The sequence below is a fragment of the Etheostoma spectabile genome, chromosome 8 (assembly GCF_008692095.1).
Source record: "Etheostoma spectabile isolate EspeVRDwgs_2016 chromosome 8, UIUC_Espe_1.0, whole genome shotgun sequence".
Taxonomy (NCBI): domain Eukaryota; kingdom Metazoa; phylum Chordata; class Actinopteri; order Perciformes; family Percidae; genus Etheostoma; species Etheostoma spectabile.
The window spans coordinates 20,431,425-20,457,071 of NC_045740.1; the positions used below are offsets into that span (position 1 = coordinate 20,431,425).

The 25,647-nt window shown below is 40.9% G+C and overlaps 2 protein-coding genes across 2 annotated transcripts; one reads left to right on the top strand and one right to left on the bottom strand.

Annotated features, from left to right (window-relative positions):
* The first annotated feature begins 5,526 nt into the window (after positions 1-5,526).
* Positions 5,527-13,381, top strand: ldha (lactate dehydrogenase A4). The gene is made up of 8 exons (XM_032523885.1): positions 5,527-5,801; positions 8,651-8,776; positions 9,743-9,860; positions 9,997-10,170; positions 10,282-10,455; positions 10,584-10,701; positions 11,972-12,095; positions 12,252-13,381. The coding sequence occupies exons 2-8, from the start codon at positions 8,651-8,653 to the stop codon at positions 12,414-12,416; spliced, it is 999 nt and encodes a 332-aa protein (XP_032379776.1). The 5' UTR covers positions 5,527-5,801; the 3' UTR covers positions 12,417-13,381.
* A 681-nt stretch (positions 13,382-14,062) lies between these two features.
* Positions 14,063-25,452, bottom strand: tsg101a (tumor susceptibility 101a). Its single transcript, XM_032523869.1, has 10 exons — positions 25,037-25,452; positions 24,066-24,153; positions 23,900-23,965; positions 23,021-23,184; positions 22,489-22,615; positions 21,438-21,495; positions 21,088-21,182; positions 16,520-16,722; positions 16,171-16,410; positions 14,063-15,544 (listed from the first exon to the last, which is right to left on the bottom strand). The coding sequence occupies exons 1-10, from the start codon at positions 25,076-25,078 to the stop codon at positions 15,455-15,457; spliced, it is 1,173 nt and encodes a 390-aa protein (XP_032379760.1). The 5' UTR covers positions 25,079-25,452; the 3' UTR covers positions 14,063-15,454.
* Positions 25,453-25,647: the final 195 nt, after the last annotated feature.

A 25,647-nucleotide genomic window follows, 5' to 3' on the forward strand; every position in this document is an offset into this window, starting at 1 on the left:
TGTATTGTCATAGTCGCACACTTTTAGGGAAGTTTTCATTATATTTCAAGTCAGGGCCCATGTGATAGATGGTGTCTTAAGATGAGAGACTGCCATTTGAGGTAGGGTTGGCCTGGGGATCTGAGTGGAAAATGTAGACACTTTTGATTGAATGCAGTACATTGTTAAGTAAGGATAGCTTTAGCAGTGCACTGTCTACCTCAAAACTGTTAAGTTAGTCTTAGTAAACCAATTTTGTTTTCCAGCTTTAATCCACTAAGATAAACTACAATAGCAGCAACCAATACTGTGGATGGGTCAGCAGCTGATTTCAGCAGCATGGTATAGACTATACTATATATACTATATTTATGTATATACTGTACATGCCATTATTAATTCAGCATTCGAACCTTCGACTTGAATTGATCACATAAGTAGTAATTACTTACTGAATCAATGTTTTCAGTCACGCTGTGACCAAAGGGCTCAGGTGGATGGAACGATCTTATGAGGCAGATTTATCTTTGTGATTTTAGTATGCACTCTACAGAACGCATAGAGTCTTCAGTACTCGGTAATTCTTTGTGTCTTCTTATTGTTTGTTACTCAAGTTAAAACTAGTGCTCAAATTGAAATTTAAGCCCATGTGGCGATGTTATCACAGAGTACAGAAGAGAAGAGGTCGTTCTACTGCCTTTGTGATGGCACCTCCTGCTGGTGAGCTGCTGGTATTGAGCCAGTGGTTGAGAATATCTGAACATATAAATGGAAATTCATACATACACAACCAGCAAGAGGTTGGAGCAGGGGAGCATTGTTGTAAAACTTACAAAGAGACACAACAAAATTGCAGGAACTTTGGTATGCTTATTCAAACTCTTTCTTCATCTATGGTCATATCCACTGAAATGCACCATAACTGTAATTTTTATTCTTATCTGATTTCTATTGATGTCCTTCTATTTCAAAACACACAATAACAACTGACTGACAACATTTTGTGAATGCAGAATATGTAGGCCTATACATGGTATACAGTCCCTGACAAAAGTCTTGTCGCTTATCTATTTTGTATAAACACCTGCTATTAACCTGACTTTTAATTAATCAATTGGTGTAAGAAATAGCTCATATGAAAAGCTAAAACCCTCCCAAATGATGTTCAATGCACTGAAATAAATTAGTTTCACTAAAACAAGATTATTTAAACAAGACAGAAAGGTCAAATTTTGGCAAGACAAAAGTTTTGTCGCCTATACATAAATTGAACAAATTTACTACAAATACTAAAATATGTCAGCAAATTAAATAGTGTTGCTGTGAGATTCAAATTGAATATCTTGTATGACTTCCATGAGCTTGAAGGACTGCATCCATGCGGTTTGGCAAGGATTCATACAATGTATTGATGAAGTCATCAGGAACAGCTAGGAAAGCAGTCTTGCAGCCTCCCAGAGTTCATCAATATTCTTTGGTTTGGTCTTCCACGCTTCCTCTTTCATCCTACCCCACATATGCTCAATGATGTTCATGTCTGGTGACTGGGCCGGCCAATCCTGGAGCATCTTGATCTTCTTTGCCTTGAGGAACTTTGAAGTGGAGATGGAAGTATGCGATGGAGCACCATCCTGCTGGAGAATTTGGCCTCTTTTATGGTTGGGAATATAAGAGGTAGCTAAGATTTCTTGGTATTTGAGACTATTGATGTTGCCTTCCACCCTGCAGATCTCTCGCACACCCCATACTGGATGTTACCCCAGACCATGATTTTTCCGCCACCAGACTTCACTGTTTTCTGGGTGAATCTTGGATCCACGCGGGCTCCAGTAGGTCTCCTGTAATACTGCGGCAACTGTGGTGTAATTCAACAGAAGATTCATATGAAAAATGAATCTTAGGCATGTTTGCAGATGTCTAGTTGCAGTTGATGTGAAGGTCTAGTGTACTGGGGTTGTTTTTATACACACCTGAGACCTAATTGATCCATTATTAGTCACAGGTGAAGCTCATATGACAAGGCGACAACACTTATGTCTTTGCAAAAATTGACTCAATGGGCTTTACCAAGCTGTGAATATTAGAATACTTTTTGACAGTTTCTTTTTGCACTGAAACATTATTACAAAAGCTGTTGGGATTAAAATGAGCCATTTCTTGTAAATAAATCTTGATTAGAAATATATTTCAGCGGCACTTCAGGTCAATTTGTACACAAGCGACAAGACTTTTGTCAGGGACTGTGGTTGATATATGGCATCTAGGCTTAATCTTTCCTAAAGTATACACCAAGCTAGGGAGTGGCACTATTAACCTTCGGACCAAGGACTCAGAGTCCATGGGTGGATGCTGTTGGGGAGGCACTGTGGTTGGTTGATGGTTGGCACTGTGGCCTCACAGCAAGAAGGTCCTGGGTTTGAACCCTGGTCAACCTGGGCCTTACCGTGTGGAGATTGCACGTTCTCCCCGTGTATGCGCGGGTTTTCTACAGGTACTCAGTAGTTTTCCCCACCACTAAAAATATGTTCCCCTCCCTCTCTACCAAGCTGATGTGTGCTGAGCATCTGGCATTATAAGGCTGCCGTGCATCACCCGGGTGGGTGCTACACATTGGTGGTGTTACAGAGTAGTCCCCTCCTGAAGCGCTTTGAGTGTCTATGATAAAGCACTGTATAAATTTAATAAATTATTATTATTAAACACGCCACCAAACAGCAAAGGGTGTGTTGGATATAGCAATAGACTACCTTACAAAGCACTTAAATGTAAAATTACTTACATACTTGTCTTATTTTGTTGCCTGCGTTTGTTACTTGTTGTTGTGCATTGTGTGTTTGAATTTTGGTCTGTATGTTGCTTTTATGTGCTGACCGTAGTCATTTTATTGTATTTATATTTAATTTTTTTAGGTTGCCATTTTAAAACTGACCAGGGACAACAGATGAAGACGAGCCTGTTGAGCTAACTCTGGCTCATTTACAGTCACGTTGCTGTTGATTAATGAGCGCTTTCCCTGTCAAATAAACAAATAGGCCTAAATGACAAAGATCGATACCTATTTATTTAAGACTTTCAGTAGTATGAGAAGGCAACAACAGTTTTATTTTGACGTGGTACATACACTATTCAATAATTAGCCTATATTTTTACTGTATGGAGGTCTATTGTATGTGGCCACCACTGATGAATCCTGATGTCCAGTTCAGTCCCGTTATCATCCCAAATGGGAAACTTGATATGAAGTCAAGTATCCCACTGAAGGTGTTGGGCTGATAGAACCCTATCCTGTGGTGGTGGGCTTTCTATCAGCCTATCAACATCCTATTAACCTGCACCAGCACCCTCCTTAGGACCTGAAGCAGATAAGCCCAGAGCTTTTGAGTGACAAGCAGACCCACCCCAGCTGACCACTAGTGTCCATCTCTGAAGGTATCCTTTCGATAATGTTTTGAGACATTTAGAATATTAATCTGAGCCTGTCAGTGCAAAACGAGCACTTTTGTGCTGGACCACTGCCCTATTAACTTACATTGTAGCTTTGCTGCTGCCAACTTCAGCAAACTTACTTAATTAATACTAGCGCAATGTCAAAGACTGTTGTTCCCATCAGTCACTTAGACACAAAAACCTAAGGACATAGGGTCCAGGTTGAAAAACCGGTAGCTACCCTTTTCCCCCCTTTTACTTCTTACTTCTGTGTATGACATCAGCATATAATTAACAAAGGTCTTTGTCATTGTCGTGCATGATCAAATAGCTTACTTGAAAATACAATATTATACATATGTTTTTAAATTCATTTGATAGATTTTTTTAATGGACAATTCGATTGATTTGACTATATCTGGACTCATCAGAGAAAATCTATAATAATGTTGCCATTATGGGACATAATCCCATCAGTAAATTGTAAATCAATCACTAAATTTGTTTTACCTCTCATGATTGACACACTAGTACTAATAATACGCCGCTAATATTCAACAACAAAAAAGTGTGGTTTATGGAATATGGAAATCATATAGCCTACATCCTCCAGAACAATGGTTCCCAAAGTGGGGTCCAAATGACTACACTAGAAGACTCCAACATCCATGTTAAGCAAAGTGCTTAAAACAGAAATAAAACAACAGTGATGGTCTTCTGACCTGCATGAGAATGAGGCCAAAACCAAGATAATACATTCATGTACAACGTTTTTTAAAACAGATCTACAGCAAGTACCCCTTAAACAGAAGAAGGAAGAGAGATGTAAGTGTGTGAATCCAATATATTAAGGTATTAAGGTGTGATACACTGGATGCAAAATAAATTATTTTGTAATAATTTAAGAAGTACAGTATATGTGAAGGCACTCCACACCTGGGGTTTGCTCTAAATTGAGCACCAAGTGCTACTGTGCTAAGGATTTAAGGCTATAACCAAAAACATTATGTGTAAACAAACTTTAACATCTGATAATTAAGGCAGGCTGGAATTCATACACGTTTTGGTTATGACAAAGGCTTACTGGTTGAAAAGATCAGAGAGCTGATTAACTAATTTGTAGATTTGCTGTGACTTTTTATTGTTCATTATTGGGGGTGTTTTGTCATAATAGCATAGTGTAACTTGTGACCTAACATACAGTAGGCTAATTGATGTTGCTCAAATACAATTCCCCCCCCCCCACCCCCCAAATGGTGGATAAAAATCACATCAATTCATATTTCTCTGAACATGACCAAAGAAATTCCAGGTGTAAATAGCCCACAATAGGCTACATCTGGAACTGGGTAGTCAGAGCACGACTTTTCTTTTGTCCCAGAACAATAAAAAAAAATCATACTTGGAAATGCTATGTTGTAACTCATATGCAACTCCATGTCTTTTGTCAGTCAAATCTGCTCTATCAGACTGATGCCATTCCTCAGATAGGTAGCCTGACACAAATGGCTTGTAAAGGTTAAGTAATAGTGTTTTTTGTATTGTAATAACTTTAATTACACAGGAGGGGGCGCTAAAATTCTGATGATATGGTGTCATAACATGAGGGTTTCTTATTCTCTCTCTCTCTTTGAGACACTTGACCAAATAACAGCTTCTGGCTCTATTTCGGTGTTGTAGTTAACGTGTTGATCACTTAACAGGAAACGCTCTGCAGACCAGACCGTCTCATTTCGGAGACCTCCCGGTTCAGCCTTCGTGGGCTTCGGAGGCTGTGGAAATGTCCTTTATGACAAACATCCGGGTCCTTTAATGCAGTTGCATCATTGGTAGACGTGCAGAAGAGATAGCTAGGGAAACAGGCTTCTGGGGACACTTACTACGAATATTTAGTGAGAAATTCTTAAACTACGTCTTTGCTAAGTCACAGACCTGTTTTTCGCTGTCAGTAGGCCTAGTAATGATTTGTAACCTCATTTTTAATTAAGCTGACACGTTTATAAACCACACAGCAGTTCCAGGACATTTAACGGAACAAATAAAAGTGTCGCATTACAATAACATAACATGCTACCTCGAAGTATTACAAACAAGCATAGATAGGATGATGCACACCATGGTTATAGGGTGGACGGTTCTGGAACACTCACTACTACCGCATCATCCATCCTGCCTCGGACGTGACATCCGGCATGCACCGCGACCACAGTCACAGACCAGACCCCCCCCACCCGAGCTCATTATCATGTAGCCTACGCACGTAACGTCGACGGAGGGGGGCTGTCTTTAAATACCGCGAGACATCCCTATCGCAGCACTACTTCTGCGGAAAAGCTGCAATCAGGAGGAGCAGACACTCCAGCTCGTGTTTCCGGCTGTTTAACTGAAGCATAAAGGTAAAAATACTCTGACTAAAATATTACACATTCAGGTTTATCAGGAAAGTATCTCTTTATTTGAGACATTGCTGGTACGTTGATTAAAGGGGGGGACCAGAGACTGTTAATGTTCTGTCTTTAGCAACCTGATGCGCTTTTTCAAAGGATAGGGAAAGGGGAGTGTCGCTAAAGTCAGTAGTGTCTGGTTATGAATGGAGCTGGCATCAACTCCAGTTTTTGACCATGGATGTATGGAAGAGAGCATGTTACCCTTTACCCTTTGTGACAGTGGCTCCTAGGCCACTGTCCTACAATATAGGAAATGTACCATTATGATAATGCAATGCAGGTGGCTCAAATCGGTACTGTGATGTAACGATCGTTGCATCAGATGGTTGGTGTAAGCGGTCGGATGCCCCCAGCTGCTGACAACCATCCACCATCACAGCAGTCGTGGCCATTAATGACCTGGCACAGGAAATGCACTGCATTCCCATGCTGGCCCATTGGGAAGCAGATCTTAGGGAGAGTATGTTGGTGCTGCAGATATGTTGGTCGTCACAGATGCATGCCTTTCACTTTTATGCTTGACCCTTGTATGGTATTCTTGTCAACTTGACCCCAACTTTTTTACAAGAAGAAGAAATGGTACAAAAATATTTATTATTTTTATTTTTTTTCTACATTTAAAATCTGTGGCCTTACCCTATTTTTTTTTTTTTATGATTAACATGTATTCCTGACTCAATTCAGAAAATTATTCTGGCTATGACAATAATAATGATCACTTTGGGGGTTTTTAACGTGAATTATAACCTTATGACAAAAAACGAACCACACTTCCATTTTTAATTGTGTTCTAGTAGAAACTGATTGCATTCCCTAAACATATATGTTATCTCAATTGTTTGAAATTGAGATAAAGACAATGTTTGTTTAAAGTAAAATTTTATTTCAGTATTTTTTTTTTTTAAAACTCCACATAAGTCACGGGTCAATTTGACCCAAGGGATACGAGAGGGTCCCCAAAGTGAAGATAACGCGAGGGTTAAGTAAAGTATTCAAAAATATTAATCTACCATAACAATTTGCGTTCTTAAAATCTCTGATTACTCAAACTAATGCCATACTTGGCACTGTGTTGTGAGTGTTTTTCAGTTTCAGCCTGTTGCCAGCTACAGTCTGTCTGACTACATTCTATGACTGCACAGTGAAATGTAATCTATTTTTTTTTTTTTTCTTCTGCTGATGAAATAACTCCAGCACATAAAGGGAAATAACCAACGTTTTGTATAATGACATGAAATTCACGAGTAGATAAACAAGATGTGAACGAGTGGATGCTGACCCTCAGCCATGATACCTGACACCCAGTCAGAGCTCAGTAAATACCCACTGATCAAATTAAGTAAATGTCATAATGTACAGAAAAATATGATAACGCAAGCATGCGTAAAGCAGATTTAGTTGTGTTGTTTTGTGTACCAGCTACTTATTTTAAATCCCAGAAATGTACATTAATCCAAAGCTTGACACAAAGCATCTATCTCCCTCTGTCTTTCCAACTATATCGCATTACGTTCTTTCACTTACTAATAATCCTTGTTGTAATCCTCATTCAGTCATGCTACAGTAGTAATTTGGCTGGTTTGTACAGCCCATTTTAACATTAAAGAAAGGAACTCTGGACGGTATTAAACGTGTACAATGGGCCAATCTATCACTGGAAGTTAACAACGGGTCCTCTCGTAAAGTGCAAACCTCAGGGTCAGGTCCTGGTATGTATTACGCTTTCAGCTCACCTCTGAGTGAGAGATAATTGGATGAGAGGATTTTGACTGTACACAATAGTAGGATATGGTAAGTGGGACAAACTCACCATGGAGAGGACTTAAGTATCCTCTCAAAGAATGTAAATGTGCTGTATTTATATAGCGCTTTTCCAGTCTTAACAACTGCTCAAAGCGCTTTTACATCTACAGGAAACATTCACCATTCACACACATTCATACACTGTGGCCGGGGCTGCCGTACAAGGTGCCACCTGCTCATCAGATAAACATTCACACACATACACACTCCGATGCGCAGCACCGGGGGCAACTCGGGGTTCAGTGTCTTGCCCAAGGACACTTCGACAATGACTGCAGGGGCGGGGATCGAACCACCAACCTTCCGATTGGCAGGCAACCGCTCTACCACTGAGCCACAGCCGCCCACTGTGTATTAATGTATACACATTAATAATGTGTATACATTACGTAATGTATTAATCCTGTCAAACTCCACTACGTGCATGTCGCCACATCACAGAACCACGCTAGTCATGCTGATGATGTAAACGCCTGCAAGCGTGAGCACTCAGCCGTGCCTGGCCAACCAGGAAATGAATAGTAGAGTGTGAGTGACGTCAGTTGGGGAAGGTTTACTACTGCACAAGACCGGCTGCAGTACCTTTCCAGGCAGTGGTTGCTATAGAGACCCAGAGTGGCGCTGTAAATCTACTGTGTGGAAACCATGCTATGGAAGTAAATGTGAGACAAGAGTGGAAGATTTATGAGTGTGTAACTTGTGGTTGTTTGAGGTCATGTTATTGGGGTTGTGAAAAGGGCAAACTTTCAATTCTGTAACTGTGGTTTAAGAAAAAAAAAGGGAAATCCAAGTTTGACTCAGTCATTGTCAGATGAGAGAGCAGTTACGAATGCCCTGGTGTGGGCCTATTGGTAACAATGCATTTAAACTGTCACATACATGCAGCACTACTTTACTGCCTCTCTGTTTCCACCCTCACCCTCCCTCCTTCACCTTGTATACGCTTATTTACATGCTTGCCTACTTTTTTCCTAAAACCTCTTTACTGTCCACAGATGTCCACCAAGGAGAAGCTGATCAGCCATGTGATGAAGGAGGAGCCTGTTGGCAGCAGGAACAAGGTGACGGTGGTGGGTGTCGGCATGGTCGGCATGGCCTCTGCCATCAGCATCCTGCTCAAGGTGAGACAGAAAAAGAGAAGGTGTGAAGAGTGAGCGCTTGAGGAATGTGTGTGCGTGTGGTTTTGTGTGCATCACTAAAGCGCTTTTGAAATGAGCAAAGAGAAAGTAGATAGAATGACAGGTCAAAGTTCTCAAGAATACAATTTGAATTTGCTCAGCGAGTTACTCTGGCATAGAGTAATGCTGCTCATTAGCTATACCCTTGTAGCCGAGCTGGACCAATCGCAGCGGTGTATCTGATGTAGGCGGGTCATAGGCGAGCTAAATGGATGATGAGTTTAATCTACCAGTTAGTTCCGCTGGTTGCTATGCGTATGGGGCTCTGGATACGTCACCGTGTGTTGTGATTGGTTGTAGTGTTATCTAATTGCGTGCAGTGAGATTTTCCAATGTAAGTGTAGTGCTGCCCCTCAATTAGCGACTTTCAATACTCTATGCCAGACCCTTAATCTTTTGGGTTTGGGTCTGGATTTCCAGGCTAAGGTCAAAGAGTAAATCAGTGCTAGTTATTACCTTACGTAGTACAAAAGTGAACTCATGGGTGGGATAAGGTGCGTAAGAGAAGCCCTTGAAAAGTACAAACTTGGATACACTTCAGAAACAAGTATGTTCATAGATGAATGCGTATGTAAGAAGAAGAAGCTTGGTAGAAATGAAAATCAGTATGTGATCTTATTATACAAACCTGGACAGGAAGCGTTGCATTTCCCTTGCATTGTTCGGGTTCCATTCACAAGAAGTTGGCTGGATCTGTGCCAGCTGAGGAACAACTGGGGCTAAGAGAAACCAGGTCACGGGTCTTAAAAACTAACAATGCTGCCGAACAATCAAGGCTGAGATGATGGATGTACCTGGTTATAACAGAGTTCAGCCCTTTGAGTAAGCCTCACTGTAGCTTTATCCATGTAATAGAAGATTCACTGTATATAGTGCAAAGTGAATGACTTGTTGTATGTATATGATCAGGACTTGTGTGATGAGCTGGCCCTGGTTGATGTGATGGAGGACAAGTTGAAGGGTGAGGTCATGGACCTGCAGCACGGATCCCTCTTCCTCAAGACGCACAAGATTGTGGCCGACAAAGGTGAGAATGCAACAAAATGACTACAACCTTTTTTTTGTCTCTCGAAGAAATTGGTTTTATTGTGGTTTGTCACTTACTGAAACGGTTATTCTGTAGCTCCATCAGAACACCTCTCCTTTTTTTGTCATCTTGTCAGACTACAGTGTGACCGCCAACTCCAAGGTGGTGGTGGTGACAGCCGGTGCCCGCCAGCAGGAGGGCGAGAGCCGTCTTAACCTGGTGCAGCGCAACGTCAACATCTTCAAGTTCATCATCCCGAACATCGTCAAGTACAGCCCCAACTGCATCCTGATGGTGGTTTCCAACCCAGGTTAGACAGACGGGGGATGTGATTTTAGCAAGCGAGGAGGGAAATGAGAGGAAGGTGTGGCGTGAGGCTTGAAATGGTGACAAATGATTGAGAGTTGTCCCGTTTACCTAGTGGACATCCTGACCTACGTGGCCTGGAAGCTGAGCGGTTTCCCCCGTCACCGCGTCATCGGCTCTGGCACCAACCTGGACTCGGCCCGTTTCCGCCACCTCATGGGAGAGAAACTCCACCTCCATCCTTCCAGCTGCCACGGCTGGATCATCGGAGAGCACGGAGACTCCAGTGGTATGCAGCTCTGACTAAAAACAAATTCTCAAATCTGATTTTTTTTTTTTTTTTTTTTTTTTTTTTTTTTTTTTGTGTGGAATTTGTAGTCCCGGTAAACTAATAATCCCCATGTCTGTTTGTCGTAGTGCCTGTGTGGAGCGGGGTGAATGTTGCTGGAGTTTCTCTGCAGGGCCTCAACCCACAGATGGGGTCCGAGGGTGACAGTGAGAACTGGAAGGCTGTTCATAAGCTGGTGGTTGATGGGTGAGCACACATGTCTTTTACTTTCAGTAATGCACCAATAAGCTGAAGAAAGAAGTACCCTACAAACCACATTTTCTCTCACGCTAATTGATTTTTATTCTGCAAAGCAATCGGCCCTGTGCCCAGGAAATCTGTCTAGCACTGAGGTGGAAGCCATCCATATTATGTCTCATTGAAACAGACAATTAGGGTTGTCATGGCTTACAGTACCGGGCCTGGAAACAAAAGGACACACTAATGCCAACAGGCAAACTTGAATCCAGTAGAGCTGACTAGCCGTGGTTAGGAATTTGATCCGGGCTTCGGGCCAACAGGCAAGCCGAGGCGGGTACACAGTACGCTACTGTGTCGAGGGCTCACTGGGGCCTGGCAGCCAGCACAAACACTAAAGCTGCTCCCTGGAACATAATACCCGGTTTGCATTCAGGAATCCCCCTTAAACCCTAATCAAAGACAGGTTTACCCTCCATTCTAAACTTTAAATGACCTATCCATGTTGACTAGTCAGCATTGCTATTTTTGTTACCTGTGCCGGATGTTGTATTTTGTAACGTGAAGTTGTGTCATTACTTTGAAAGTTAAGTGATGCAACAGTTTGCCCTCTAAACTGAGATGGTGAAATATTGGTACGCTATCAGCCCTCACCATCTCTCAACACCTAGGGAGGTCACCCATATGCAACACAATAGTTGATTTATCAGAGATATGTGCAAGGGTTTAAGGTATTAAATAAAAGACAGAAACAAGGGATGTCTCAACAGAGACATTGTTTTTTTATGTTTTGACAAAGGAAACGTCGTGGGCTTGTTCATGTTTCTCTTCGAGTTATTGTGACGCCATACTTCCCCAACTGTACAAATCCAAATTGAGTTTATGGTGCACTACCTTGATCATCAAGTTCAGTCAGCGAACTTACATGGGCAAGATTTATTTGCCATTCTGCGTACACACACACACACACACACACACACACACATCAATCTTACTACAGCAGAGGCTGAGGAGTGTCCATTATAAACGTCCCCTTCAAGACCGCATTAGATTAGACTGAACATACGAGTGTCAAATCCATTTTGTGCTTCTCTCGTGGGGAGAAGCAGCTGAATTCTCAGCATGAAAACAGTTTGGGAAGAAGATGGGATGAGGGGGAAATGACAAAGTGGGAGCAAACACCGTCCGAAATGCCAAAGAATACTGAACGTTATGTTTGCTTCAGTTATGTTGTTCTTCACCTGCTGTTCTCGCTTTTTAATTTGTGTGTTTACTGCAGTGCCTATGAGGTTATCAAGCTGAAGGGCTACACTTCCTGGGCCATCGGTATGTCTGTGGCTGACCTGGTGGAAAGCATCATCAAGAACCTGCACAAAGTGCACCCTGTGTCCACGCTGGTCCAGGTGAGGAAATTGGAAGCAAGCCATACTGTTTGGCAGATCCTACATGATGAAATTAATTGCATTGATTACTGCACACAAACATACTGTACATTCTTCAAATGTATTTTGAAATGACCCACAACCCCCTGACCTTGCGTTGCTGCCTTCCTCTTACAGGGCATGCATGGCGTGAAGGATGAGGTCTTCCTGAGCGTCCCTTGTGTCCTGGGCAACAGCGGCCTGACCGACGTGATTCACATGACCCTGAAGCCTGACGAAGAGAAGCAGCTGGTGAAGAGCGCTGAGACCCTGTGGGGCGTACAGAAGGAGCTCACCCTGTGAAGAGCGCTCCTCTGAGTTCTCCCGTACACTCTCAAACCACACTCGACAGTGTGGTCGACTCCCTTCTCCTGTGTGTCCCCCATGGCACTTCAGATATTCACACATTGGTGTCACTTTCCTTTGCCCCCACTCACCCCTGTAAGCCTTTGAGCTCAGCCAGTGTGTTGGAGCTAGTTTATCTATTTGTTGTCTTGTCTACACAAGAAAAATAAGGTGGATACATTCTATGTACTGTATGTTACTGTGCAGTGTTGCTGCTTCTGCAGTACACTTGTTGATTGTTGTTTGTACTTTGTATTCTGTGATTGTTGTGTGGTTTTTTTTCCGCTTGGTAATCTGTTTATTTTCCATTTGGAGTATAATGGAGACATTCCGGCCCCTATGAGCAGGGCTTCCTATCCACCTACAGTCATAATAACTCGGCTGCATATGTCACTGGGACAATATCCTGTGATACCAAAGTACCTTATCATTTGAGAAAAGCAAAGCGACGTGTACTGGTTGGCATTGAAGCCATCATCAACACTCCTAACCTCAAGTGCACTGCCAGGAAAAACCTGAGAGAATTAAAAGGGGTTGACAACAAAGTGATTGTGTATACTTTAACTCAGCAAAGAGATAACAGAGAACCAGTGGGAAATAGTCAGCTACAATCATGATCTAGGGCCAGGTTATGAATCATAACAGAAGCTAATAATCTTAGCGGTTTGTTTGCACACCCTAAATACCTCCAAAAAGTTTTGTATTTATTCTACTCCAACTAACTCTGGAGAAAAAGACATCAAGAGAAATTATAGTATTATGTATAACTGTTGAAACCATTAAAATCTATTTATGTATTAATATTACAACCTTATATATGGTCGATTAGTCACCCGACTCACTCAAAAACTGTACCTGTCATGGCAGCTGGATATGGATTTTTATTTGCTGTGATGCTGAATAAATCTGCCATGATGATACAAGTCTGTCCTTTTTTCTTCCTGCGTTGGTCATCAATACTAGTTTTAGGCAGTTTGAATGTTTACAGAGCAGCTGACTCAGCCACTCGCTGTACACAGCCATAGACTTTTTTTTTTTTCTTTTCACAGCATACATTGTGACTCGTCATAGTAAGAAAAGCACGGCTGAAATTAATAACCTTAATGATGGCTCAATTCCATCAACAGTCCCAGTAAGTTGCTTCAGTGTGTCAGCATGCACAATACCAGCGCCTCTCCTCTAAGTGGAATGCAGCCATCATTAATGATTTGGAAAACACTTGTGCTTTTCCTACTATGACATGTCAAACCGTCTGCCGTGAAAAAGGTATGTAGGTCAAATCATGAGACAGATTAGAGGTTTTTATACAGGAGAAAATCATAATGCAGTCTCAAGCTTCTTGTGAACATACTGCTACACCTGCTGAGAAATTAGTAAATCCAACAGTACTTTAAGAAGGCTTAGACTGTTTGAGCAGTAAGAACTAACCAGTGGATTTTAAAATACTGTTAATTACAACTAGTTCATAAACAGTAAGTACCTTCTGCAGTCTCAGTGCAATAGGTTAGTGTCCAAACACTATTAAATGCCACTTTGCTGTGATTAATAACCAACCTAACAAAGTGAAATATTGATCAATGAAATGATTACAGAGAGATGTATCATTAAATCTGATGTCTTTTATTTGTACTTGATTTACATAAATCTACAGATATGAAAGAACAGGTGATCTACGGTTGAATTGGAAACAAGAAAAACATAACAGCAGATATTCTATCATACAATTCAAAGTGCATTTAGTAAAAGGCTAATTTAAATGAGACCTGTTTGCAAACTTTACATAAGTTAACTTTTTGATTAGTACAATATGTTTCATCCCCACCCCCCCAGATTTATTCACAACTTTTTCCTCATGTTTACTGAAACCTAAACCTCTTTGCTGGACTGGGAATAAGTGGACAGCACAAGGAAAACAGAAAAGTATAGAAAATACAAATGTTTCTTTGTAATACCTTAGAATAAAGTATGTCAAGACCGTCATCCACTTTAAACAGAAACAACCACTGTACATGATTGAGAGGTTAATGCATCCAGACTGGAGGGCAGACCTGAGCAGCTGACACAAAGAACTTCACCCACCACCTTGTCCAGAGACTCAGGGTAACAGGAAACAGATATAATAGTTAGGTCAAGTGGCAGGGCAGCTCAAAACTGTAGCCCATTAAAAGACTCCAACAAAAGTGAAGAAACTCAGTTCATATCCATCATCACCTCTACTTGAAAGGTGATCTCTTTGACTCCATGACTCCTGAACATGACCCAGACCTCATACAGCATTAAATCCTGAGGCTCAACCCCACCCCGCCTCCCCTTCCAGAAATGTTGGCCTGGGTATTTATATCAGAGCCAAACCTTTTTATTATGAAGAGAGTAGACAAATGGGGGCTTTCTACAAAGCCCCCATTGACTAGCCCCTAACAATTTGTGCTTACTAGCCAAATGACTTTGTCTGGCAAAAGGGGTTGTGCAACACATACAGGTCAACACATTTACTCACTGTACGCCAACCCAGCTACACCACAAACACTCAGGGGCAAACACAAAACAGGCTCTCAGGTCACTTTTACCAATATGGCATGTGTGTGTTAAGCATGTTCTTGTGTCAACAGCAGTACCTGGTTCACAATGTAGTTGAAATGGTTTTTACTTAATAATGGCGCACAAAAGTAATGTGTCGTGTCTTGCACATGGGTTATGGCTGTTAATGCATAATGATCTCAAAGACATTTTTGGTCAGTTCAAAATACAAATGATGTCCTACGAGAACTGTGGCCACATCGGACAATCCAGTATTTCATAAATGTTGCATTTGTAATTGTTCTCAATTGTTGTTGTACAGATGTCTGTCTTACAATAACAATTGTTTAGAGATTCAAAAAAAAAAAAAAAAGGTCAGCTACAAGAGGACATTAAAAAGGTTATAAAACAGAGGAGGAAGAGGAAAGTGAGAGATCATGAAAATATGAAGATAAAGGTTTCCAAGTAGTCAGGGTGGGTCAGTAGAGGTCACTAAGGCCAGCAGTCTTGCGGGCTTTCTGCATGAGGGCACGGAGCTGGAACTGCTTCCTGGACAGAAGGCGTACATGCTGTAACAAAAAAATAATACCAGTTATTGAGGGTTAAACAGGGAACTCAAGTGTTGGTGGGTCTGTTTCTCTTAAAAGGTGCAGTAGGCAAGACTTCTAAAGTAAGTGGGGTCTCTAACTGCGTGTCAATCACTGCTCAGGCTTAGGAGACCGTTTGAGCTTTAGCAGAAAGGGGGGTAGGGACTGAGAAGTTGCAGACTAAGTCCTGAATCTTCACAACCCTACCTACAGCACCTTTAAGGAGTATCTACACAGGTGGTGTTTCAGCCAAGTTTTTTGTTCTCACTCACGGAATAAATAAGCTTCTATTTGAATTAATATATAACCATCTACACAGGCTGCACAATGCCTCACAGTTGCCCCGTGCTGCAACCCCAAGCACATTCTCTACGCTTCAAGTCTATTTCCTTCGGTTTTAAGAGCAGAATTACTGGGATTGTGTGTTGTTGGGACCTGAATGCTGCCAAAAAGCGGGTGAACTACACTCAACACCGTGTCTGAACGCATCCTGTGTAGACAAAGACCGAAGACTGAGGCTGCTGCTCTGCTAACAGCTTTCACTATGCAGGCTGAGCAGACATCATGGTATGCACTAGCTGGAGCTGTAGCTGTGTTGATGTGTTCACCTTGAGAAAAACCTCCAGGTCTATGACGCCCCTGCGGAGGGCCTCTCCCAGGTAGAAGATAGTGTCCTCAATTGCATTTTCTTCAGCGTATAGGTTCAGGATCTGTTTGTACAGCGGAGCTGTGGGCACGATGACGTCATCAATGTCATTGTTCTCTGATTGGTTCTCCATCTTCTCCAGGGCCTCGCTCAGCTCCTCATCCTTTCTCTTCAGCAGCTCGATATTCCTGTCAACCTCGGACTAGTAGAAGCATAATAATTACAACCATATCATTTTTTGGTATTACAGAAAGAAAAGCAGTATAAGAGGGAACAAAACCGTAGAGGAAAAAAAGTGGAGGATCTCTCACCACTTCCTGGTCCAGCCTTGAGACCATCTCCTCCAGTTTCTGATGTCCTTTCTTCAGGTCCTCCTCCGTTCGCTTCAGGGCGTCCAGCTCCGCCTGAGCTCTGTCCATCTCCTCCTTCATTCTCCAGCGAAGCTTGTCGCTCACAGCTGAGATCAGAGATGCGCGGATGGTGTCCTCGCCAATGGTGCCATCTCTGCTTGGGCCTTAAGAGGAAAAGGGTTAGAGGTGATGTGAGACAGAGAACAGACACAACAGAAAATAACTTTAAAAGAAATGCTATAGTCTACCCTGAACAAGGTACAAGGTTTTAGTGTTGGACTTACTATACTGTGTGTTGACAAAGAATTAACTGACCATCTTAATCTGAATACTTTATTGATCCCCTTAGGGAAATTGCTTAGTTGCAGTTGCTCTAGTCTAAGGACTGTAAGAGCTGTAACATAGCTACAGTAAGAAATAAAAACATTAAAGTAAAGTTAGATTAGGTTAAAAAGTAAGATAAAATTGTGTTTTTTTAGACATTGGATTATATAAATTCTATTGTAGTGCAGTGTGAACATTAATAAGTACAGGGTGAATATAAGTAGCAGCAGTGAGGGTGGCTATTGCACATGTTACTGATAAAGAAGTTATTGTACATAACTGTCCATGAATATTAAGATTAGAAGTGGAAATATTTGCTGTGAGAAACAGGCGTGTAACACTCAGACGGAGGAGTTGTATAGTTTGATGGCCACAGGCAGGAATGTCCTCCTGTGGCATTCCGTGGTGCATTGTGGGTGACTGAGTCTGTCGCTGAAGGTGCTCCTAAGACTAACCAGGGTTTTGTGGAGTGGGTGGGAGGAGTTGTGCAGGATGGAATGTATTTTGGACAGCATCATCCTCTCTGACACTGTCTTTTAGGAGTCCAGCTGCATCCCAACAGCATCACTGGCCTTGCGGATCAGTTTGTTGAGTAAAGGCTGTGACAACTCCACGCCGTAGCTACGCCGTCGCTCCTACGGTGTTGTGACTCTTTCGGAGTTCTACGTGAGGGCCGCTTTGCAGCGCGGTGCATTTCACTGCCAAAACACTAGGGGGTGTCGCCTGTGTCTGTGTCGCTCACTACTGAAACTGTACTCAAACCCCAACGACTGTCGTGCTAAAATATTAATCTTATTTGTTTGGTCTTTTCTTGCTTGGATTTTGTAAAAAGTATCAAGAAATAGACACTGTAAAATCCATTGACCTAGTTACTGTAACCACAAAATAAGTCTTATTAAAATACGGTTATTTGCGAGGTGTCTGCTAGCCAGTTTATGTTATGTTAGCAAGCTAAATTTTAGCACAACTGCCCACAAAGTACTGCCTGCTGGCAAAGTGCTAATTTCAAAGGGGGGTACACCGTTGATTCGACGCAGAAGCATAAAACAGCCTTAAAAAATATTGGTGAAATGAATCCAGTTTAGAAGGAACACACAGAACATCCATACGTACACTTTTTTTTTTTATCCAGATAGATGTAATTCTGTGTTTTCACTAGGGCTGTAACAGTTTGTGTATTTGTATGTTGCGGAGGGGTTTGGTGCGTGCAGAATACACAGTAGATTGATGCATGTAATGCTGAACCAAATTTCACAAGCGCAAGCTCCGCCCAGAAACATTTTAGTGGTACGCTGTCAGCAACAGGTGCTGAGGTTAGCACAAGAAGGGGATTGGAGTGCGAGTCAGTCACACTATAGCGGGCGCATGTGAAACGCCAAAGTCCGCTACGGTGTGTCGCCGTTGCTCTGCCGCTGTAGGGTAAATGTGAACAATCCAACATGCTAATGCACATCCTATGGCATTACCCAGATGTGACGATCACTGGGAAAACAACAAAACAATTCCTAACCCAACTTCTTGTCCCTGCTGCTTCCAAGCAGCCTTTAGACGCAAAAGCAGAATAAAAGAAGCAACTGCCATTTAGATTGGCATACAGCCAATGGGAAACTGTACATGTTTTACTTTTTATTTGATATATAATGTTTCATAGCATTAGATATGATTTTCAGTGTAAAGCCTATTGTGACCAGTTGCCTTTTGGGAAAGTGTTTGTACAGTGTAATACCAAAGTGATACAAATGTTTATAATTTTTCATAATGGATATAGTTTACCAAAAAGTGCCAGTAGGCAAAATGCTACCGTTTTTTAACAGCTGTACTAAACTCGCATTGAACTGTGACTTCTGTGTACCGTTACAACCTGAGTTCTCACCATAGAAATAAATGGATCACAGCAGTGCGGAAGTAGAAAAATATAAAATGCTCATTCATTTAGGTTATACCTGGACTAATATACAAAATGACAAGAGTCAGAGTGCCCCTGCACTGCAGGTCGGAGTTGAACCTGGGCCCACTGCGTTGAGGAGTAAACCTCTATATATGGGCGCCTAATCTACCAACTGAGCTATCCGGGTGCCCTTAATGATCCATTTTAACAATTTTATGTTAAGTTACTGGAAATACTGAAGACCCCTGTACACTGGAATAATGCAATCCAAAAGAACATCCCAGCAGTAAACACTACCTTTGTAAATTTTAATATCAGACATTTCAGTCAATAATACCCATGCACAAACTAAAGCCTAAAAAAAAAGACAAATACCAGGTTATGTAAGTGTACATGCACCGATGGATGTCTTTAGTCAAGACCACCTAATGTGCAGTCTGGAGTCAGCACTCCAAATGTCAGAGTTGATTCAGCTCTGAGATCTGAGCAGTCTACAGGCAAACCCATTTCTATTTCCTTAACTAAATATAGGAGACAGTCAAAGCTCCTCCTGCATGCTGATCCTTGACCAGCTTTTCAGTGCCGCGCCGCTTAACGATGGTGGGGCAGCAGATGGAGCCTCTGATCAGAGGTCTGTCTTTGTGCGGAGTTACTGTTCCAACCCTAAGTATAGCACTGAGCCGGAGGTGTAGGGTGTGATGGCTTGAGGGGGGCTGTGCCTTTCCCTTCAGATCCATCCCACCCTTTGGCCTTTAATGCTCCACACTCTAGTTACACCAACGACCTTTCACTGGCGGCTCAGCGCGCCACTGAAGTCGCAGAGGGCAAGAGAGTTTGAGTCAAAAGGTCATGTGTCTTCATTCAGAGTTAACTAGTCATGGAAAGGAGGACACATTGTTTTTTCAGAAGTGAAATTAAGTATTGAATCTTTGGATTGTAGTATTAAAGGGTAACTACCATTTTATCAACCTGAACCCTATTCTCCTATGTTTTTGTTGCTGTCAGTTAAACGCACTATTAACGGCGTTAACACAAACCCATTTTAACGGTGTCAATTTTTTATTGCAAGATTAATGTTCTTTTTGGCCTAGCAAACTTTGTAGTTTTTTTCACATGCTGTTGCAACAACTAGTAACGTTAGAAAAACTAATAATATAATGCTAATACGGTACCAGTGCCTTAACAACCGTTATCTACCAAACCGAATAGCAACGCGGATTTTGATGCCTTGTTTAGGTGCCACTTAAATGCCTTCGCTTCTCTCCGATGCTCCAAAAACGGATGTTAGAGGGAACTGAAACATTGCTGCACGGGACGCTGGTCAACACTACACTTAGCAGCAGGTAACGTTAGCATACCTACCTACCGCTAGCAGCTGGAGTAAACACGGTTGCCATAATATGAACTCAGTTGACCAATAGGGCTGATGGCTGTGTATCAACCTCACTTCTGCACAACACAACTGATGGTCCCAACTCCATTAATAAGGCAAGAAATCCCACTTATTAACCCTGACAGACCCACCTTTGAAGTGAAAACCATTTCAGGTGACTACCCCATGAAGCTTATTGAGAGAACACCAAGGGTTTGCAGCGCTATCAAAACAGCAAAGAGTGGCTACTTTAAAAAACTAGAATATAAGACATGTTTTCAGTTATTTCAAACTTTTTTGTTAAGTACATAATTCCACATGTGTTCATTCATAGTTTTGATGCCTTCAGTGATAATTTTCAATGTAAATGGTCATGAAAATGGAAACGCATTGAATGAGAAGGTGTGTCCAAACTTTTGGCCTGTACTGTGTATATATTTTTGGTTCAGAAAGCATTTTAAAAGTATTGTATCATGTTGATAAGAGCATTACAATGAGAAAAGATAATGGGGCAAAACGAAATCAAGGGACATTTAGAATAGATAAAAATGTGCCATTTATTGTGATTAAACACAAGTTAACTATGACATTATAATCGTTTGACAGCACTAGTTTTTGTGTCTAAGTGACTGATAGGAATAACAATTTTTGACATCGGTCATCGGCCATTGTAAAAGATTGTTCCTACTCACTTAGACAGAAAAAAGTAAGAAATAAGGGTGCAGGTTGCAGGTTGAAAAAAGTGGTAGTTACCTTTTAAGACAAAAGTGAAACGTAAATGGAAAAGTGGAGACACAGTTTCTGAGTGGTCATATTCATCTGTATCTTGCTGTACTTTTGCTGCAGTTTGTAAAAACATTTAAAATCTGTGCTAATTTTAAACTTTTAAAGGTACCCATAAGAAAGAAAAAGAAAAGCACCTGAGAGACTAAATGTAATACATACCCACTGTGGAAACTGGAGTCTGGGTGGGGTAGTGTGCAGGCCCAGCCGTGGCTGGGTAAGAGTTGCCGCCTGGGTATTGATATCCTGGGTAGCCTCTGCAAATAAATAAATGGTGAAAAAATAGCTAATAGCTTTGTTTTTTTCCAAAATTTCAGAAAGTGATCTTTAACGTTTAGCTATTCCTGTAACTACACCATGTGTACAGTGTTTCACTAATAAAAAGGCTTTCTTTGTGATATACTGCTGTACAAACCCCAAAGATAAACATGCCAGGACAGGTTTTTTGGGAGATATAGCTTATGCAAGTTAGCTGGGGGAGAGGTTTGAGATTTGCTTGACAAACATCTTACCCTGGGTTAGGATTTGGGCCATAGGGTGAGACCACAGGCATGCCAGGCATATAGGAAGCTGAGGTAGAGAGATATAGTGACACAATCAGATCTGAGGACATACAAGTGAAAATATTCTTTATCTCTTTCATTCTCATGAGAACACGTTCCCTTTAATTTTTCCATGGTGTGCTGTAGTGGTATCTGAGCTCCATCTAGTGCTTGATAAACGCATTACTTAAACCATGATGTGATGATAGGGCACATGTACCAATATACATCAGAAATAATATAAACCTTACACTGAGATATATATTTTGAAGACGATTACTAACATTCGGACGTGAAACTAGCTAAACCATCGCCGCAGTATGAAAATGTTCCCTGACATAATCCCACACATCATTGATTTTACAATGAGAAACTGCTGTAGGTATGTAGTTAATCGCAAAAAAAGAAGAAAAAAAAAAAGATTACGTTAATTGAAGAGCAATTACTTACACAGGGATCATGTATGGCTATGCTAAATCTGTTGTTTTATGCATTACAATATTAACCTTTGAGCTCTAAAATACAAAATAGAAAAACGTTAAAAGCAAAACCACACAATTGTTTTCAACGTTCAAGATCTAAAAATGTTTTTTTATTCCTAATAATTTGAGGAGCTGAGTATGACCCACAAATATTTTGTTTTGTGCAAAATGTTAAAAAAAATACAATTAAAAAACAGGTTTTATTTATTCTATTTATTGGGATATACTAAACACACCCTGCACTTTCCTAGCTACACCTGCCTAAATCTAAAGCAATTTAAGCAACTCATTCTACCTTTCTTTGTTACTTCATGGGTATTTTGGAAGCTGTAGTCTTAATAATTATGAGTATTACTGTTTTTTTACTCAGTTTCTAATATTTTGACTAACATCACTGATATAAATGGGGTTGCCCAAAATAGATAAAACACCTTTCATTTTATAGAGAGGTGTGTACTATCTAACTACTTCTATTAGCAGCATATCACTTTGCCATGGCCAGTTAGATTACCCTGCTTACAAAAACTGATGTCACTCACAGTTAGGAGGTCCAGCTGCTTGGAATGCTTGGTAGGGGGCTTGTGTGGTGGGGCGCGAAAACACAGGAGGCTCCTCTCCAAAAACCACAATCATCACCTGAATCAGACCATACAGGTCGGACTGAGGCTGTAAGACAGTCAGTGAAGGGCATGTTTTATTAAACAAGACCACATTTGCAGAATGCTATTTTAAAAGATCAACAGGCAAGCCACTGTTCAAATATTTTACTACAGCCACAGGTAGCTTTGTGGCACACATGGTCGCGCCATTTTGTGCTGACTGACTGGTAGTCATAAACATAAAACTATTCCAGGGAACTACAGTTTAACTTACAGGTACTTTAAATAGTGTTGTATGTTGGAGGCCACCTCCATAGATTTCAAAATTTGCTGAAGTGAAACCTCAAATCTTCAATAACAGCATTACCCAAAGAGTTTGTATTGCTTATTTATAATTAATTTTCAATCAATCAATCAATACTTCCTTTCCTAGTCTATAATTAAAAATATTGACTGAAGACTTCACACTTACATGCTTCCACTCATGTAGATAAGGCAGGTAGATCTTGCCGTTGGCATCGATGTGCTTGCCAGTTTTGATCATCATGGCACTGGTAGGTTTGACAAAACATATGGGAGGGTTGTAGGGATATGTGTCCAGCAGCCACAGACACACTGGGATGTTGTAGACATTGCCTACAGGAAACACATACTATGTTATAATGTGATTATAAATTATGTTTTAAAGTCTCAACATTCTCATCACTCCACCATTTACACTTGACAACCTTTGTTATTTCTGTATTCTGTTTTCAGAACCACAGGGACCTCTACATGAAGTACACTATCATGATGTACTGTGCGCCAAACACATTTACATTTTACAGTCTAAAAATATTCTGCAACATTGTCTTGATAGTAAGCAAGACAACAATGGAATCCCAATCCCAGAGTTGAGAAACTTTGGGTTTGGCATGACTCTCACAATAAAATGTTCTGCGATGTTTTCCTTTTTCCTGAATGTAATTGGATCCATGATGCCAGAACAGCAGAACATCTGGCAGATCAAGGACATGGACTTACATTCTACAAGATAGTTTGTTTTCAGATGCACATTCTTGTTCTGAAATTGTATGTGTTTTGGTTCAGGTGGATTCTCACCTCAACTCAAACAACGAGGAATTTGCCCATTTGTTATTTCCTTTACTTGATCCTACAGATGCCAAGTTTGTTTTTAAAAAGTGCCGGATAAATAGAGCACGCTAGCGTGATCTCACAAGAGAGAGGTGAGCCAATATGCAAAACTGAACAGGAAATGACACTGAACATTCTATGCCCAGTCATTCAGATTCTAAAAAGGAACAATGTGTATCGTAATAGTTCTTTAGAGAGCAAGGTAAACATGTATTACCTCTATAGCTCACTGGGACAGTTCCTGTTAAGCTCATCAGGTCTCTTGTGGAGCCATCATTAAACACTGAAATAGAAGATATCATGTAACTTGGATATTTACCATCATACAATCATACCAGGGGACCAGACAGTTAAATAAAGGAGATCAGTATGATGTAATTTACCATAAGCATCCATAAGCGGCTTCAAGTCCTTGTACTGGGAGATGACATTGGTTATCTCACGAACAGTCAGATCTCTGTATTTGTATTGCTAGACAACACAAGATGAAAGATGAGGGGAAAAGGCATGTATGTATATTAAAAGTTTATAATAAAACAAGTTTATAATTGCTGATACTCAGGTATACCTCTCAGACAGAGCTGACACAACTAATAAGCTAAATTATTTACTAAGGGAGGAATTCTGGTATAGCCCAGTTTGCAGTTGTTTACTTCCTGTCTGCCGGCAAAAGAAATAGTCCTTAGAAAGCACAATGTGTGGTTGGATTGTCAAAAAAATTGTAGGCTTACCATCGAACTAAAAACTCAATTGGGACGAACACACAACGCTTCTATTTAATTTGTGAATCAAACTTAAATTATGAACTAAATTATCAATAAGCCTGTACTTATATAATAAAAAATATGTGATTAATGGTTTATGATTGAGCGACAAATTCTTCATTTTAGCATTGAAAACAAACATTGATACTTAATAAGTTACAAATACTCTTTTCTTCATTAAGATAGCAACCATCGAAAAATATTTTGATGTACACCAGGTCAGTAGTATGTGGGATCAAAGTTGGGCAAACAAAATTTTAACATCCATATATATATACACACCACTAGAAATGGTGGCTTAAAAACATGTTTATAGTTAACATATTATTGATGTTAGCTAGCTAGGTGGCTATGCTACGTTTAACACAACGATGTGTACGCCGATTCTCAAATCTATGTATCACATTAGTGACCCTTTATGACAAAAGCAAATGTTTACGGTACTAAACTTGAAGGGGCTTCAGGCCGTTTATGAAGCATTACAATTCCTGCCAATCTTAACCGTGAGTGTCCTGTTTGGTATCGGTAACATTATCTAACGTTGACGTGCTAACGTGCTACCGTTGGCCAGCAAGTGCCGCAACACTTACCTTCAGCATTTTCTTAAGGGAACCTTCGTTGACAACTGCCATGGTTTTTGAGTTTTTGTTTTTACCGTTCTTATTAATGAGTTATTAAGTGGGCGAACGGCTGGCTTTTAAGCCAGCTAGACTGACAGCTAACACAAGCTAACGCTAGCTAGCAGGACTGGATGCTAGGCTAAAAATTAGCCCGACCTCGGGCCCGACTACAATTAAGACAATAATGCAACGTCTATATGAAACCCTCTTGTCTAACACGGGTAATGTAATTGTATATGTTGTTAACGCGCCAAAATTCAACACATTAAGTAAGAATAGAAAAAACAGTGAATTAACAGAACTCAAAAATGCCGAAAAACAAATATCCGATGGTCAACAAAAGGAATTTCCGGCATTCCACCTTACTGTTTCCGGTCCACGTGTGACGTTAGCAGAAGGCGTGGTCCCCGTCAGTTCCATCCATAGACATACAGCATATTAACGGTCAATGGTTTCATCACACATAGGCCTACTGTATGTTAGGCCATTAGCAGTTATACATAATACATGTTTGACAACTCCTTTGAAAATGTTTCCCACAATAATAGGCACACATTTGTTTAATATACTATTTACAATAC